General features: G+C 33.6%; 2 protein-coding genes and 1 long non-coding RNA gene across 6 annotated transcripts; 2 read left to right on the top strand and 1 right to left on the bottom strand.

The window, feature by feature from the left end:
• Nucleotides 1–3388: 3388 nt before the first annotated feature.
• LOC134244842 (uncharacterized) lies at nucleotides 3389–5890 on the top strand. Its single transcript, XM_062727092.1, has 2 exons — nucleotides 3389–3626; nucleotides 4817–5890. The coding sequence occupies exon 2, from the start codon at nucleotides 4919–4921 to the stop codon at nucleotides 5537–5539; it is 621 nt and encodes a 206-aa protein (XP_062583076.1). The 5' UTR covers nucleotides 3389–3626; nucleotides 4817–4918; the 3' UTR covers nucleotides 5540–5890.
• Nucleotides 5891–5994: 104 nt separating this feature from the next.
• LOC134244841 (putative nuclease HARBI1) lies at nucleotides 5995–10032 on the bottom strand. Of its 3 annotated transcripts, none has more exons than XM_062727091.1 (2): nucleotides 9769–10032; nucleotides 5995–7341 (listed from the first exon to the last, which is right to left on the bottom strand). In XM_062727091.1, the coding sequence occupies exon 2, from the start codon at nucleotides 6992–6994 to the stop codon at nucleotides 6329–6331; it is 666 nt and encodes a 221-aa protein (XP_062583075.1). In that variant the 5' UTR covers nucleotides 6995–7341; nucleotides 9769–10032; the 3' UTR covers nucleotides 5995–6328. The 3 variants fall into 3 exon arrangements, with proteins under 3 accessions (XP_062583075.1, XP_062583074.1, XP_062583073.1); XM_062727090.1 differs by having other exon boundaries at nucleotides 9777–10032; XM_062727089.1 differs by having other exon boundaries at nucleotides 9825–10032.
• A 1836-nt stretch (nucleotides 10033–11868) lies between these two features.
• On the top strand, nucleotides 11869–14588 carry LOC134244838 (uncharacterized). 2 transcript variants are annotated; one of them, XR_009987295.1, is made up of 6 exons: nucleotides 11869–11939; nucleotides 12123–12228; nucleotides 12457–12584; nucleotides 13266–13371; nucleotides 13601–13620; nucleotides 14451–14588. It is a non-coding gene; the product is annotated as an uncharacterized LOC134244838 (long non-coding RNA). The 2 variants fall into 2 exon arrangements; XR_009987294.1 differs by lacking the exon at nucleotides 11869–11939 and having other exon boundaries at nucleotides 11981–12228.
• Nucleotides 14589–14954: the final 366 nt, after the last annotated feature.

The following is a 14954-nucleotide window of genomic DNA, read 5'->3' as shown; positions in this document are numbered from 1 at the left end:
TCTCCTTAATCATTCAAGTTTAGAGACATACCTGTTAAAGGGCGTTAATTTTGCTCCGTTGTTTACCGTTGCTTGAAAACCGACGTGTTTCCCCAACTGGCGAGTCTCAGCCACGCAGGTAGAGTAAGCTGTTTCAATAACCCTAACAAAAACATATTATAATTAACTCTAGTTTACTATAGTTATACAATGTATACTATAGTTTTACACAATGAAAACTTTGGTTAACTACAGTGATCAATTTGAAACTTTGAAAATATTTGACGAAAATTTGGACACTTTGAAAAACTTTATCGAACACTTTGATACTTTGAAATACTTTATTAAACCAGAAGTCTCTGTCGAGACTGTAGCTCTACTGGTTTGTACTTATAACAAAGGATGAGAAAAGAAACCATTGCCCTCAGACCAAAACTGTAGAAGGAGTAGTGTTTAAAAGGAATTTAATTGAAAATTTTATTTTTTAATTAACCATGGCAACACCGTTCATTGAAATCAAAAACCAATGCACTATTTTATGTATCTTAGTGTAGTCTACTTGTGTGCCAAGTTATTAGCTCTTCTGGTCAGAGACCAGAAGAGCTTATGCGATAGTAAGGTGTCCGTCGTCCGTCCGTCTGTCTGTCTGCCTGTCTGTCCGTCTGTCTGTAAACAATTTTTCAAAACGCTACTCCTCCTACAGTTTTGATCTGATTTCAATATAAGTTGGCACACAAGAAGACCACACTTACATAAAAAAAATAGTGCATCGGTTTTTGATTTCGATGAACGGTGTTGCCATTGTTACTAAAAATAGAATTTTCTGTGAAATTCCTTTAAAACGCTACTCCTTCTACAGTTTTGGTCTGATTTCAATGTAACTTGGCACACAAGTAGACCACACTAAGATACATAATATAGTACATTGGTTTTTAGCTCACCTGAGCCGAAGGCTCAAGTGAGCTTTTCTGATCACATTTTGTCCGTCGTCCGTCCGTCTGTCTGTCTGTCTGTCTGTCCGTCTGTCTGTCCGTCTGTAAACTTGTCACATTTTCGACTTCTTCTCAAGAACCACTGGGCCAATTTTAAACAAACTTGGTACAAAACATCCTTATGTGAAGGGGAATTTAAATTGTTAAAATGAAGGGACATACCTCCTCGCAAGGGGAGATAATCAAGAAAAGACAAAAATATGGTTGGGTCAATTGTTCAAATCATGACCCCCGGGGGAAGGGCGGTGCCACAATGGGGAATCAAAGTTTTATATAGAAATATATAGGAAAAATCTTTGAAAATGTTTTTCTTAAGAACCACTGGGCCAAAAAAGCTGAAACTTATGTGGAAGCATCCTGGTATAATGTAGATTCTCAATTGTTCAAATAATGACCCCCGGGGGAAGGGCGGGGCCACAATGGGGAATCAAAGTTTTATATAGTAATATATAGGAAAAATCTTTGAAAATCTTCTTCTCAAGAACCACTGGGCCAGAAAAAGTGAAAATTATGTGGAAGCATCCTGGTGTAGTGTAGACTCAAAATTGTTCAAATCATGACCCCCGGGGGAAGGGCGGGGCCACAATGGGGAATCAGAGTTTTATATGGAAATATATATGAACATTCTTTGAAAATCTTCTTCTCGGGAACCACCTGGGCCAGAAGAACTGAAAATTATGTGGAAGCATCCTGGTGTAGTGTAGATTCAAAATTGTTCAAATAATGACCCCCGGTGGAAGGGCGGGGTCACAATGGGGTATCAAAGTTTTATATAGAAATATATAGGAAAAATCTTTGAAAATCTTCTTCTCAAGAACCACTGGGCCAGAAAAAGTGAAGCTTATGTGGAAACAATCTGGGGTAGGGTAAATTCTAAATTATAGGAATCATGACCCCCGGGGAAAGGGCGGGGCCATTATAGGGAATCAAAGTTTTACATAGAAATATATAGGAAAAAGCTTTGAAAATCTTCTTCTCAGGAACCACTGGGCCAAAAAAGCTGAAACTTATGTGGAAGCATCCTGGTATAATGTAAATTTTAAATTGTTCAAATAATGACCCCCGGGGGAAGGGCGGGGCCACAATGGGGAATCAAAGTTTAATATAGAATTATATAGGAAAATTCTTTGAAAATCTTCTTCTCAAGAACTACTGGGCCAGAAAAAGTGAAGCTTATGTGGAAGCATTCTGGGGTAGTGTAAATTCTAAATTGTAGGAATCATGACCCCCGGGCCTACTGCATGAAAATTCGGCTTTACAAAACAAGTAAAGATAATGTAAATCTATTATTTACAATGCCTTTAATTGACTTTTCTGAAAAAAGTCAAAGTTGGAAAAGGTAACCTTTACATTAACTTTACATGCACTTAAATATGATGTAATGTCCCACATTGTCTTGACTTTACAAAAAAGTAAAGTTAATATTTACAACCATTAAACACCATATTTAGGATATATTAAATCTGATAATTACAGATCTTAAATTTAATTAAATACCATCTTTAATTACCACAAAAGCTAATAATTTCTGTTTTCCATTCTAGTACTAGTGAATAAAGCCTTATGCAATTTATAAATAAGATTTTTCTTCCAAGTCGATACTGCGGAAGTCTGGACATCATATTAATTAATATATACAAAGTAACAAAAAGTTGACTTTAACTTTGTTTATTACTATTTTTTTACAAACATAAGATCAAAAACATCAAGATTCTTGACAGTATATGTTGCCCACATCCTATCCTGTAAATCACATACACATAAATAAGTATCGAAGACAGAGTACATTTCACGAAAATGTTTTTCGTACGTGACATGTTCTATAATAAAACCAACTGTACATTCTTGAATTTAAAGTTGTGAATCAACAGAAAACTACTATGTTCCTCTTTCTTGTGGATATTGGTTTCAGTGGAAATCAATAACTTTCAAAATGTATTTGTCACATCTCCCTTTTCAGAGTCCAAAACTTTTCTTCCCATGCAGGCATTCTTCTAATGCTTTTCCTAAAAGAAAAAAAAATCTATAATTATATTTTCAGTGCTATGCATAAGTATGAATATTTTCAAAGGCATCTGTTATCAGAATTCACAATACCATGATTAATAAAACTAAAAATAATGCACAACCTAATTGATATATAAAAAGTTCATACATGACCTTTAACCTTAAAAATAACAAGAGGCCCATGGGCCACATCGCTCACCTGAGTAACTTGGGTGATGCAGTTCTTTACCAGATTTCACCTTTTACTATACCTATCGTACCCCACTACCCTCTTCCTTTTTATGATTTTAATACTTAAGATTCTAAACTACCCGAAGATGCTTCAACACAAGTTTCAGCTTTTCTGGCCCAGTGGTTTTTGAGAAGAAGATTCTAAAAAGATTTGTTCTATATATTTCTATGTAAAACTTGGGTCGTGTTTTTTTCTTCTGCTGGATTGAGTCGGAAGACCCCTGACGCACTTTTTTCGACTTCGGAAGACCTTCCGATTACCTCTCGTCTCTTCTCGTGTTGACGGTAGGTTTAGTGGGCAGAGACACGTGACAAACATGGCGAGTGGGATAACATACTATGAGTGCGAGACGTGCAAAAAGATATATGCAACCGCTCAACTGTTTTTACAACACCCTTGTGCTACAGGCAGTGAAGGTAAATGAATATTAGCTTCAGAAATTAAAGTAATTACCCCCGAAAATGGAGGCACGATATGTGAGAACAATATGTGACTTATATGTTACCTCTAGTAGTCTAGTAGTACACATGGTACATGCGTATGCAGGGACATATTTGTCTATGGTGTATGTAACCACAGGGGGCTTGCTCCTGGCGTGTAAAAGTTATTTATATACGCCTATAATAAAACAACACATTATTACCGTATATGATTTTTTAAAAATAAATAATTATTACATGCCGGTAGCAAGCCCTTGTAATGTGAGAACAATATGTGAAAAAGAAGACCATTAGGCCCTATATGTACATGTGTATTTAACCACAGGGGCTTGTTCCTGGCGTGTAATAGTTATTTAGTTACAAATCATATACGCTAATAAAACAACACATAATTACCATATATGATTTTTTAAAAATAATTATTACATGCCGGTAGGAAGCCCTTATAATGTGAGAACAATATGTGACGTGCTATATGACGAGATTGTACTAGACCTGATCACAGGTGCTTGAGGACAGGACCCCCCACCCTCGATGTAAACCCACAGGCCTTTTAGACTTTTTTTCATGTAAGTTACATATGGATGACACATTTGTGATATATTAATTTATCCTATCTGTTCAGAAAATTTGCTTAAACTAACATTTTCTCTCTCTATAATATATATATATATGTATAATTATATATATACCGGGTATAAAGTAATGTTTTATATATAGAATGTATATATTATGAATCACTTGTTTTAAGTAATTTTTCGAATTGTTGGTATAGATCTTATCACATTGAAAGATAATTTGTGAGAAAAGGCCCAGGGGTCTATAATGAAGTGGGAGGGGGCTTGTCCTCGAGCACCTGTAGACCTGATTAACATTTTGTGTTTTTTGACAATGCATGAAGAACTTAAGTGAGTGTATTTATAAACTCAAAACCTACAGCTATTGCATGAAATTCCTATCACAATAATAGATTTACAAAGCTGTAAATAAGAGCCCATCACTCTTAAATTTATTCAAACAGTATAACCTATTACGGAATTTAATATCTGCAGACAGAATACATGTATTAAGACTATTTTTTTAACTTAACATATGAAACATTTTATTTAGATAGTTTTTTGGACAAGAAATTGAAGATATATATATCAATATTTCTTTTGTGGCAGGAAAACCACACACTGCATCTAGTTCTACCTGTCCTTCATTGAGTCCAGAATCATGGCCCTGTGTTTTGGCCTGCACAGGCAACAAAGTTATTATTATGTGAAATGAAAAATAGGATGGACGACATTCAGATCGGAAAAATTACTAAAAAGAAGATGTGGACAGAAATATCTGAGTCCTTAATATCAAAAGGTTTCAAGTTTACTGGGGACCAGGTGATGGGAAAATGGAAAACTTTGATCTCGGCATTGAAAAGGACTAAAGACAACAACCGCAAGAGTGGATCGGGCAAGAAGACCTGCCCATTCCAAGAAGAGTTAGAAGAAATTCTTGATGGTAATCCGTCCATTAATCCTATTGCTACTACGAGTACAACTATAGAAAAAAATATTTGTTCAGGAATACTGTCATCAAGTTCAGGAACACCGTCATCAAGTTCAGGAACGGCGTCATCAAGTTTAGGAACACCGTCATCAAGTTCAGGAACATTGTCTGCGCCGTCATCAAGTTCAGGCACACTGTCATCAAGTTCAGGCACACTGTCATCAAGTTCAGGAACACCGTCATCAAGTTCAGGAACACCATCATCAAGCTCAGGAACGCCATCATCAAGAACAAGCAGCAAGAGAAAAGGAGATGAACAAATTACAAAGTGTGATGAAAATAACAATGTAGATCCTACTAGAGCTGACCGAAAAAAAACGCAAAGTGGGTTCTTCAAGTGAGGTAGTAGATTTTTTGAAAGAATATATAGAAAACCAAAGAAAAGAAAAGGAAGAAGCTTAAGAGCCGAACGTGCACGAATGCACAATGAAAAGATCCATTTGTTTGGAGAGTTAATCAAGGAAATGAAAAAGAATTAACTTTAAAGTTTGTCAATGGGAAAAAGCAGTTAACCCTATGAAATAACCTTTTTTTTCCTTCAATTGCCAAGTAGGTAAATTTGAAAAATGCATTTTTTCAAGTAATTAACATATCAATTAATATTTTTGCATAATTTATTTTTGTAAAACATAAAATGTTGGGATCTTTAACACTGTACAGTACATGCACAAATAAATGAAAATAAAACAAAACATATCAATTAATATTTTTGCATAATTATATATGTACAACATAAAATGTTGTGATCTTTATACTACAGTTACTGTACATGCATAAATAAATGAAAATAAAACAAAACTATTTAAGGATTCTTTTTTCAAAGATAATTTTAGTACATAATCTTTTCTTCTGCAAATAGCTGTTATGATTAATTTGCTACAATTGAAATAGAAAATCATGTCACATGTACATACAGAGAAAGAAAGAGATCATTAAAATTTATTATGAAGCATTTTGATGTTTATCAGTCTGGCATTTTTAATCTTTCTAAATAATAATGCATAAGACTACAGATTGAGCAATTGCAACCAGTTGAGAAATATAAATGATGTACAGTTTGTTCTAAATTCAAAAAAGAAGATGCATATTAACATTATAATTGTTCAACAAGAGAGTGTTTAATATTCTGATTAATGTAGGTTTCTTGCTATCCTATCTCGCTTTGCTGAGCCTGTTTCATCAACGGCACCCATAGCAATATCATTATTGATATATTCAAACTGCTCCTCGACAAATTCATCACCATTGTCTCCGTGTTTGATGCAGAAATTGTGTAAAACACAACACGCTATTCCAATATCACACGATGTTTGGAGTTTCTTTGTTTCTAGGTAGTGCAGCCTGCGGAAACGTCCTTTCAGAAGTCCAAAGGCACGTTCAATGACAGCTCTTGTTGAGGCATGAATAAAGTTATAGCGTTTTTGTTCAGCTGTTAGGTGTCCATTGTCTCTATAGGGTGTTAGCAACCAATTCTTGAGAGGGTATGCCCCATCCCCAAGTATGTGATGATCAGCACATATATTCTGGCCTTCATTCCACAAGTCAGAATTTTTCAAGACCCGAGCATCATGTACACTTCCTGGCCACCCTATGAAGCAATTAGAAAAAGAAGTATCATGTAGGCAGACACACTGCAAAACTATACTGTGGTAACTTTTTCTGTTCACATAGGCTTGAGGATGCTCGGCAGGCGGTGTTATTTGTATGTGGGTTCCATCAATGGCTCCGATGACATTTGGGAATCCTCTATTTTCTTGAAATTTGCAAGCAATATTGAACTGAAGTCTATTGTCCATTGGCCATTTTATGTACACATCCTTTAAGCCTAACAAAGAGGCAGCTATTCGGTTTCTGCATGAAATAACTGTGGAGTCTGCAATGCCAAAAATATCTGAGATCAACCTCACACTTCCCTGGTGACCAAAGTATCTTAGAGCAACAAGTACTTTTTTCCAACCCTACTCTTTCCCGACCTCCAAAATGTTCATCATTTAGTTGCATTTCAGGTCTTGATGACAAAACTTCAACCAGTGACTCAAAGCAATTTTGGGTGAAACGAAATATTCTCTTGAAGTCGGTGGCTATGTAGTTGTCCACAACAGTAGTAGCATAGTTCTGTACTCTAACATGATGAGATCTGTACCTATAAATAAATGAAAGAAAAGTATGTAGAATATATTTGATATGAAAATGATGGCATAATTATATTGCACATGTTTGTAAAGAATCCCCAGTTCTCCTTCAATTTTTTTTTTTTGCCCCCAGGACTTGAACCTGGACCTCCTCACTGCAGAAAAATATTCATGCATGAGGCGTGCTGACCAGTTACACTAAGGCAGTATAGCACAACAGTGGAAGTCGAAAAAAAGGACTCATTTTGACATTTCAATTTTTTTTTCAATAAGTCTAACTTCTTATCATATATCTATCATTAAGTGAAAAATCTGGCCTATTTAATGGAAGCACTGCATTGCACAATTAGTTAATATTACCTACCCAACTTGAGATTTTACAGGTCTAGGAAAATCACTATATTTAGCTATGTAGCTAAATCTACCTAGTATACTATATAGATTTATTTACCTATATAATATAGCTTAATTTAGCTATTTCAGAGTAATCTTCTGTTTTATGAAAAAAACAACAACAAAAAGTCAGTTTTGGTCAACAAGAAAATTGACTTGTAATAATTCATGATCAGCACAATGCAAGGCAATCACACTTAATCATGCCTCGATCATCACACTTCCAGCGAGGGACAGCTATCCAAACAATAGAGATGCATTTCTGGGGTAAAAAGTGTTTAAAAGTGGCAATGTTTTTTTTACTATATCTATGGCCTATGTTGTTTTTATCAAACCTTTTAAAAAATATATCAGCCATTATTTACATGCGACTTTTTGTCTGCTTTTCATAAAACAGAAACTTATTCTAAAATAGCTAAATAAAGCTATATTATATAGGTAAATAAAGCTATATATGTAAATTAAGCTAAATAGCTAAATATAATGATTTTCCAGGACCTGTTTTAGGGTCGGGTGTGAAAAAACAAAGATATTTTGTAATGATGGTCTGATCAGTTGATATGAACACATCGAATATGATGATATCACATAGTCTATATCAATTGTTTGGTGGCATATTTCTGCAACTTACATGCAAGATAAATTATGTTAACATGCAAGATAATTATGTAAACATGCAACTTATTTATGTTAACATGCAAGCTATGTTAACATGCAAGATAATTATGTTGAAATGCAACTTATTATCTTGCAAGTTGACATACATATATTTGATGTAAAAATATAACTCACATGTTCACATAAACAGTCAGGGGGGTGAAGGAAATCCATCATTTTTAAAAATGATGATTTCTAGTCATTAAATTGATTTTTGATAATGATGGAAATGATGGAAATTCATCTTTTTTTTAGAAAAATGAAGAAAAACAGTCATTTCTATTTTGAAATTTATTTTAGAAATAGAGTTATACCTCTGATATTAAAAGTATTTCATCATTTTTTTTTCCAAATTATTAGGTCTGAGCGCACTTAATTATCTTGTTAGTTTTACGGGGCGTATTAAATTATTTTGGTTTCAATTACTTGTCAAGATGTTTCTCTACACAAGGGTCTATGGTGGGATAGTGTAATATATCTAATTAACTGTAGTAAATGGGTTGGAAAAATTGACTTGGGAATGGAAATATGATGAAAAGAAGTCATATTTACAAAAATCAGAAGATTGTGTACATTATATATTTAGAAGAAATGACCATTATCCATCATTTTTAAAAATGATGGATTTCAGTCACACCCCTGATTGATAAATTAGTCGCAATTTGACATAAATAAGTAGCATGTTAACATAATTATTTTGCATGTTAATATAATTATCTTGGCTTGCCACCATACAATTGTATAAAATACTAAAAGTGATAATATTATTTATCCTGCAACTACCCCTTGCATTGTCCTAATAAAGGTAACCTAATAAAGCCTCATGCATGTATTTCGACGTTCTAAAAGCATTGTGACATCAATACATTGCAATGTTTATGCCATGGGCATGGCATTTTTATTTCCACGACAGAGATGTACCTAAATCTGTCGAAAATAGCTAGTTTTGGACGTTCAAATCAACAGATGTAAAAAATATTGCAGGATAAACAAAATACATGATAACTGTCTTGAAATAACGATATAAGCACAGGCACCTGAATTTTTTATCAATAAGTCGCTAAATAAGCCAAATATCGAAAAATTCTACCCCCTCTACATATAAATACATATTTATATAGCAAAAAAACTAACGAGATATATATAAATATGTATTTATATATAGAGGGGGTAGAATTTTTCGATATTTGGATTATATTAGCGACTTATTGATAAAAATTCAGGTGCCTGTGATATAAGCGATATTTGGGCTCGGGTCGAAATCGCAAAAGGGCTCGGCAAGCCTCGCCCTCTATCTCACGTTTTCTTACCCAAATATCGCTTGTATTTTAAGACAGTAACCATGTACTTTATTACTTGGCATCTAACCACAACGGAAGCATAATTACTTTTCTACTTTACTCCAATGTTTCTATCATTTCGAGGCCTTAACAACATTACGTACATCAATGCCGCAAGTGAACAAATAGTTACAAATGGGTCATCCTTATTTAACTCGTCAGAATCTTCCAATATATCATCTAACATCAACAATTCTCCTATCTTCATAATCTTGTTCGCCATGATTTCTCTCCGGAAGTGACAATTTTCTGTTTTTTTCGGAATTCTCAAAAAAGATATTCCGGAGAAAAACGGAAGAGAGAAATAAAACACGACCCAAAAAAGAAGTCTTTGGCTCCGTCATGCATTGCGGCAAAATGGCTTCCGATGTAAACAAACGATGGATTATCGTTCGCTTTCTCCACAAATACGACTGAATAATGGCTGTATTTAGTAAATTGTGACTGGATTTCAATTTTTTTTAAATAAATAATTGTACCCATTAAATTATTCAGTGGTTATTGGCTTATTTATCGCTCTGTATTCTTGCATAAAAGTGATTTGGGATATACGTACGACACCGGGATTCAATAAAGTGGGTAAGAATTAATTTTCTTATTTTATTTATTGTCCCGTTGATTTAAATTTGATGCCATTCCTACTATATTTACATCCACTGAATATTTTCTCCTTTATTTCTTAAGAAACCATATTGCGTTCATCACTGCATAAACTACAGTAGGCATATTGCCTGTACAGATTTCTTAATCAGTGGCTGTTCCATCAATGAAACGTATAAAGACGTTCGCATCATTAATATAATAATTAATCTTTTTAATCCTACTTTAAATGATTATTTAAACAGATATAAATATAAACAATAAAATGTCTTTCTTTGTTTGTTGATACTGAAATGAACGGTCGCAGCTATTGCAGAAAAAATTTACATAACCCGCTTACGCGGGTTATGTATTTTTTCTGCAACAGCTGCTTCCGTTCATTCCAGTATCAACAAACAAAGAAAGCATTTTATTGTTTAAATAAAGATGCTTATAATTTAATTTCTAAGACACTTAATTATATATCGTATTTTTTTTAAATGAAAAAAACGCACAACTTTGGCGGCAGAGCAGAGATATTTACAGGTTCGATTTGAGAAGACTTTTTATTATAACCGTAATTTAAAAGAATGGTTTTTTTTAGTTCTTAAACTCATAGATTATAATTCTAAAAATGTTTTCATGATTATATCTATTCATATGTGAAAACATTTGGTATATAGCGATGGTGATAACATCACTAACGCTCTCAATATTCAGATGTCATATAGGATTATATGACGAAATAATATTACAAATAGGTAAAAATTCGGTCAATGTTTAACAGTTACAACATATATATTACATTGTTCAATTTTACACATTTTCCCCTTTTATTATATATTTAATTCCCAAACGTTAATTTTTCTTTGTATTTGATCTAACTTGAATCGAAAACTTTCTTCAAAAAAGCCTCGGAGGAAATGTGGAAACTGAATTGATTCTCATGAAACTGTCACCTGATCGACTCTTATTTATGATTAAAATCATCAATTCAGTACTCTTTTAATTATTGGTAAGATGTATTAACAATGCAGTTGCTCATTGGTGATCTAAACATGCTGAAATTCATTCGTACACGATAGACATGAAAAACAGAGGAAATTCGAACTAAAAATTCGCCAGCGTTCCTTACTTAAAAAATAAACTTATAAAATCAGTAAAAGTAGTTCTAAAATGACTAACTTAGTCACTACAAACAAATTTTCAACCACAGAGATGTTTTCATAAGATTACGACTGTTTATTTTGTATTCTACTTCTACGATGTCTGGCTGAACCTCGAAGTTGGTCAATTTTGACTTGAAATTAAAAATTATTCGCACATGAAATCAAAATTCTAACAAATACGTTCTCTAAAACCATTAATTATTAATCATTTCTGAGTACTTACACTATAGTAAGGTAATCCAATTTTTTGCAAAAGCACTTTTTGTAAGAGCCCACTTTTCACGACTTTTCACTGTGTTTTGATATAACTGCGCATGCGCGGGACTCTTTTTTCGGAGTCTTTTCTAGACTGATATTCTCACTTCCGTTAACGCCGTTTTTGGAGTTCGTCTAGACTGAGTAAACAACAAAGAAAGGGATTTGGGATGTTGTCAGTTGTATGTATACATTATGTGCGACGGTGACTGCGAGGTAATACATGTGTCTTATTTGTCGCGAATAATTCATTTCATTTTATTATGGAAATTTATCCGTCCCGACACTGGCAGAAATATAGTTAATCTGACTTCAAAATTCCTTCCTCTGTTCCCCCAAGTACATGTAACACTCTTCGCTCTCATTATTTTTTTAATTTTCATTGTATATTTTTTGTAGAAAAAAGGAATGTGGAGCTAATGCATGCTGCTAAGGATGGAAATGTCTTGTGTTTATTGGTTGTGCCTGAGACACCAGTCACAGTTGTACCTTATTTCCATTTTAGGTAATGTCTTTTGAGTTATTTTAAGTAGAGGGAACAATGCATTTTTCATTCAATATAAATGTAAAATTTTAGCGATAATTTTTTTTCACCATTGCTGGATACTCACTACATGATTTTATCCAAAGAAAAGTATTTAAATTATTTTCTCACATTTTTTAAAGAGGCCGGGTATGGTAAAGAGATAATTCATTTTTTATTCAAAATTTTATTTTCCATGCATTTGTACAGGGAGTCTATATACATATGAGGTGAGCAGCAGATTTAATTTTGAAGATGGGTGACTTTCAGATGTTGTGATGAAGATTGTTGAAAGGGATTATCAGCATAGAACCAATCCATATAAATGTGCAAGTCAGGTGAGGATTGGACTTCAACGTGTAATCAAGAAATGTTTATGCATAATGATTATGTGCAATGGTGACTGCAAGGTAATACATGTGTCTTATTTGTTGCGAATAATTCGTTTCATTTTATTATGGAAATTTATCCGTCCCAACACTGGCAGAAATAATATGTTGACGGTGCGACCGTTAGAGCGAGCGCAAACTCTTCTACTGTTTTAATTTAGATCGGGCTCGTCAAACCGCACGTGACATTTGGTGCGTCTAGAACTCTGACGTCAGATGACGTCGTATGTAAGTTACAAATACCAAGAAAAACTGAACAGTGCTGAAAGTTAATGAAAAAAGTTACGTTTACAATTTATCTTCAATATGTATCAATTTAATCAAGGCGAGTAAACTTTTTGTTGAACATATGCCGTCATTCTCGTGAGAACGCAACTTTGCTAAGTGATGCATTGTGGGTCAAAATTACTGCAGCAAAAAATTCTAAAGAATGAATGTGCAGTAGTCCGAATTTTCTCTTCACCCAGGCGTTGTCGTTAGAGCTCACAGTTACGAGCGTCGCTTCACGACGCTCGCTGCGCTCGCTATAATTAATCTGACTTCAAAATTCCTTCCTCTGTTCCCCCAAGTACATGTAACACTCTTTGCTCTCATTTTTTTTTTAAAATTTTCATTATATATTTTTTGTAGAAAAAAGGAATGTGGGGCTAATGCATGCTGCTAAGGATGGAAATGTCTTGTGTTTATTGGTTGTGCCTGAGACACCAGTCACAGTTGTACCTTATTTCCATTTTAGGTAATGTCTTTTGAGTTTTTTTAAGTAGAGGGAACAATGCATTTTTCATTCAATATAAATGTAAAATTCTAGAGATAACTTTTTTTCACCATTGCTGGATACTCACTACATGACTTTATCTTAAGAAAAGTATTTAAATTATTTTCTCATATTTTTTAAAGAGGCCGGGTTTGGTGAAAAGATAATTCATTTTTTTATTCAAAATTTTATTTTCCATGCATTTGTACAGGGAGTCTATATACATATGAGGTGAGCGGCAGATTTAATTTTGAAGATGGATGACTTTCAGATGTTGTGATGAAGATTGTTGAAAGGAATTATCAGCATAGAACCAATCCATATGAATGTGCAAGTCAGGTGAGGATTGGGCCTTAAAAAAATTATGTTTGTTTCCTGTAACCGGACCGACCCATTCAAATTATCCCTGGGTGGATTTTTTTTCCCTGACAAATGGCAAAACTTTGTTTGATAAATCAGCTGATTCCATTTATTAAATTATAACAATAGCTTGTAGTTTCATTTGAGATATAAAATATGTCAACCTAGTTTACATTTACCTTAAATATAAAGAGTAATCGTTATTGTAACAACAGTTTCCCCCTACAACTTTCTGAAGTTTGTTTTCTGCTGCTAGACAGCCATTTTGGATGCCATGTTGGGTGTCCACTGTAAATATAACACCTGGTATTTTCAGTCTGGGGATGTTTCACCATCCAAAAGCAAAAAAAAAAAAAAAAAAAAAAACTGACCTACCGACCCTTGATATTTTGGTAATGTTACAGGAAACAAACTTATTTTTTTAAAGCCTCGGACTTCAACATGTAATCAAGAAATGTTTATTTATTGCATAGCTTAGTGAAAGCATGCCACAAGTTTCAAGGATATTACAGATGTATCACTATCATATGTTTGACATTGAGTCGCAATGTCTAAATTTCCATTATGTTTAGTTATTCATATTAAGTAAGTTACTTAAGTATGTCTTCAAAAGCTTGTGCTTTAATTTCAATAGAAGTAATGAAAACCTCTTTAAAAATTGTATTGTTTTTCTTTATAATTTTTAAAATGATTATTATTAGGACTTGTACAACACCTGAGTACCTAGATGACTGTTGAACTAATTGGTGAACAAGAAAAGATGTCAGAGAGGGGAATCCAATACAGATGCCATGATCAAGAATATATACTCTTAACAATGATATGATCAAGAATATGTAAACTTGTACCGGTAATGATTTAAAATATCTTATCTGTAAATTACTCTTCTGTCTTCATTACTTAATTGTTCACACATTATCATCTACACTTATGCTGTAAATCTTATCTGTATATTAATCGCCCTTCTAATCTAACCCCCCTACTAATCGTAATGACCTGTGTATTGACTCCTGATTTTAAGGATCTTGAAATGTGCTCCTGATTGTCAGGAACAGATCTTGAGTATATATATAGTGTGACAGAATTTTAGAATAAGATAGGAAGATGGAAATATAGAAGACTTAGTAGATAGAACTGTTAGAGATAGATAAAATTACTCACTTACTTGGACTATTACCTAATATTTCTTGAATTTATATGTACAT

The sequence above is a fragment of the Saccostrea cucullata genome, unplaced genomic scaffold (genome assembly GCF_032062105.1).
Source record: "Saccostrea cucullata isolate Sc308-1 unplaced genomic scaffold, CSIRO_AGI_Scuc_v1 ctg4994, whole genome shotgun sequence".
Taxonomy (NCBI): domain Eukaryota; kingdom Metazoa; phylum Mollusca; class Bivalvia; order Ostreida; family Ostreidae; genus Saccostrea; species Saccostrea cuccullata.
The sequence above is the reverse complement of the archived record's forward strand: the minus strand, read 5'-3'. Positions and strand labels throughout refer to the sequence as shown.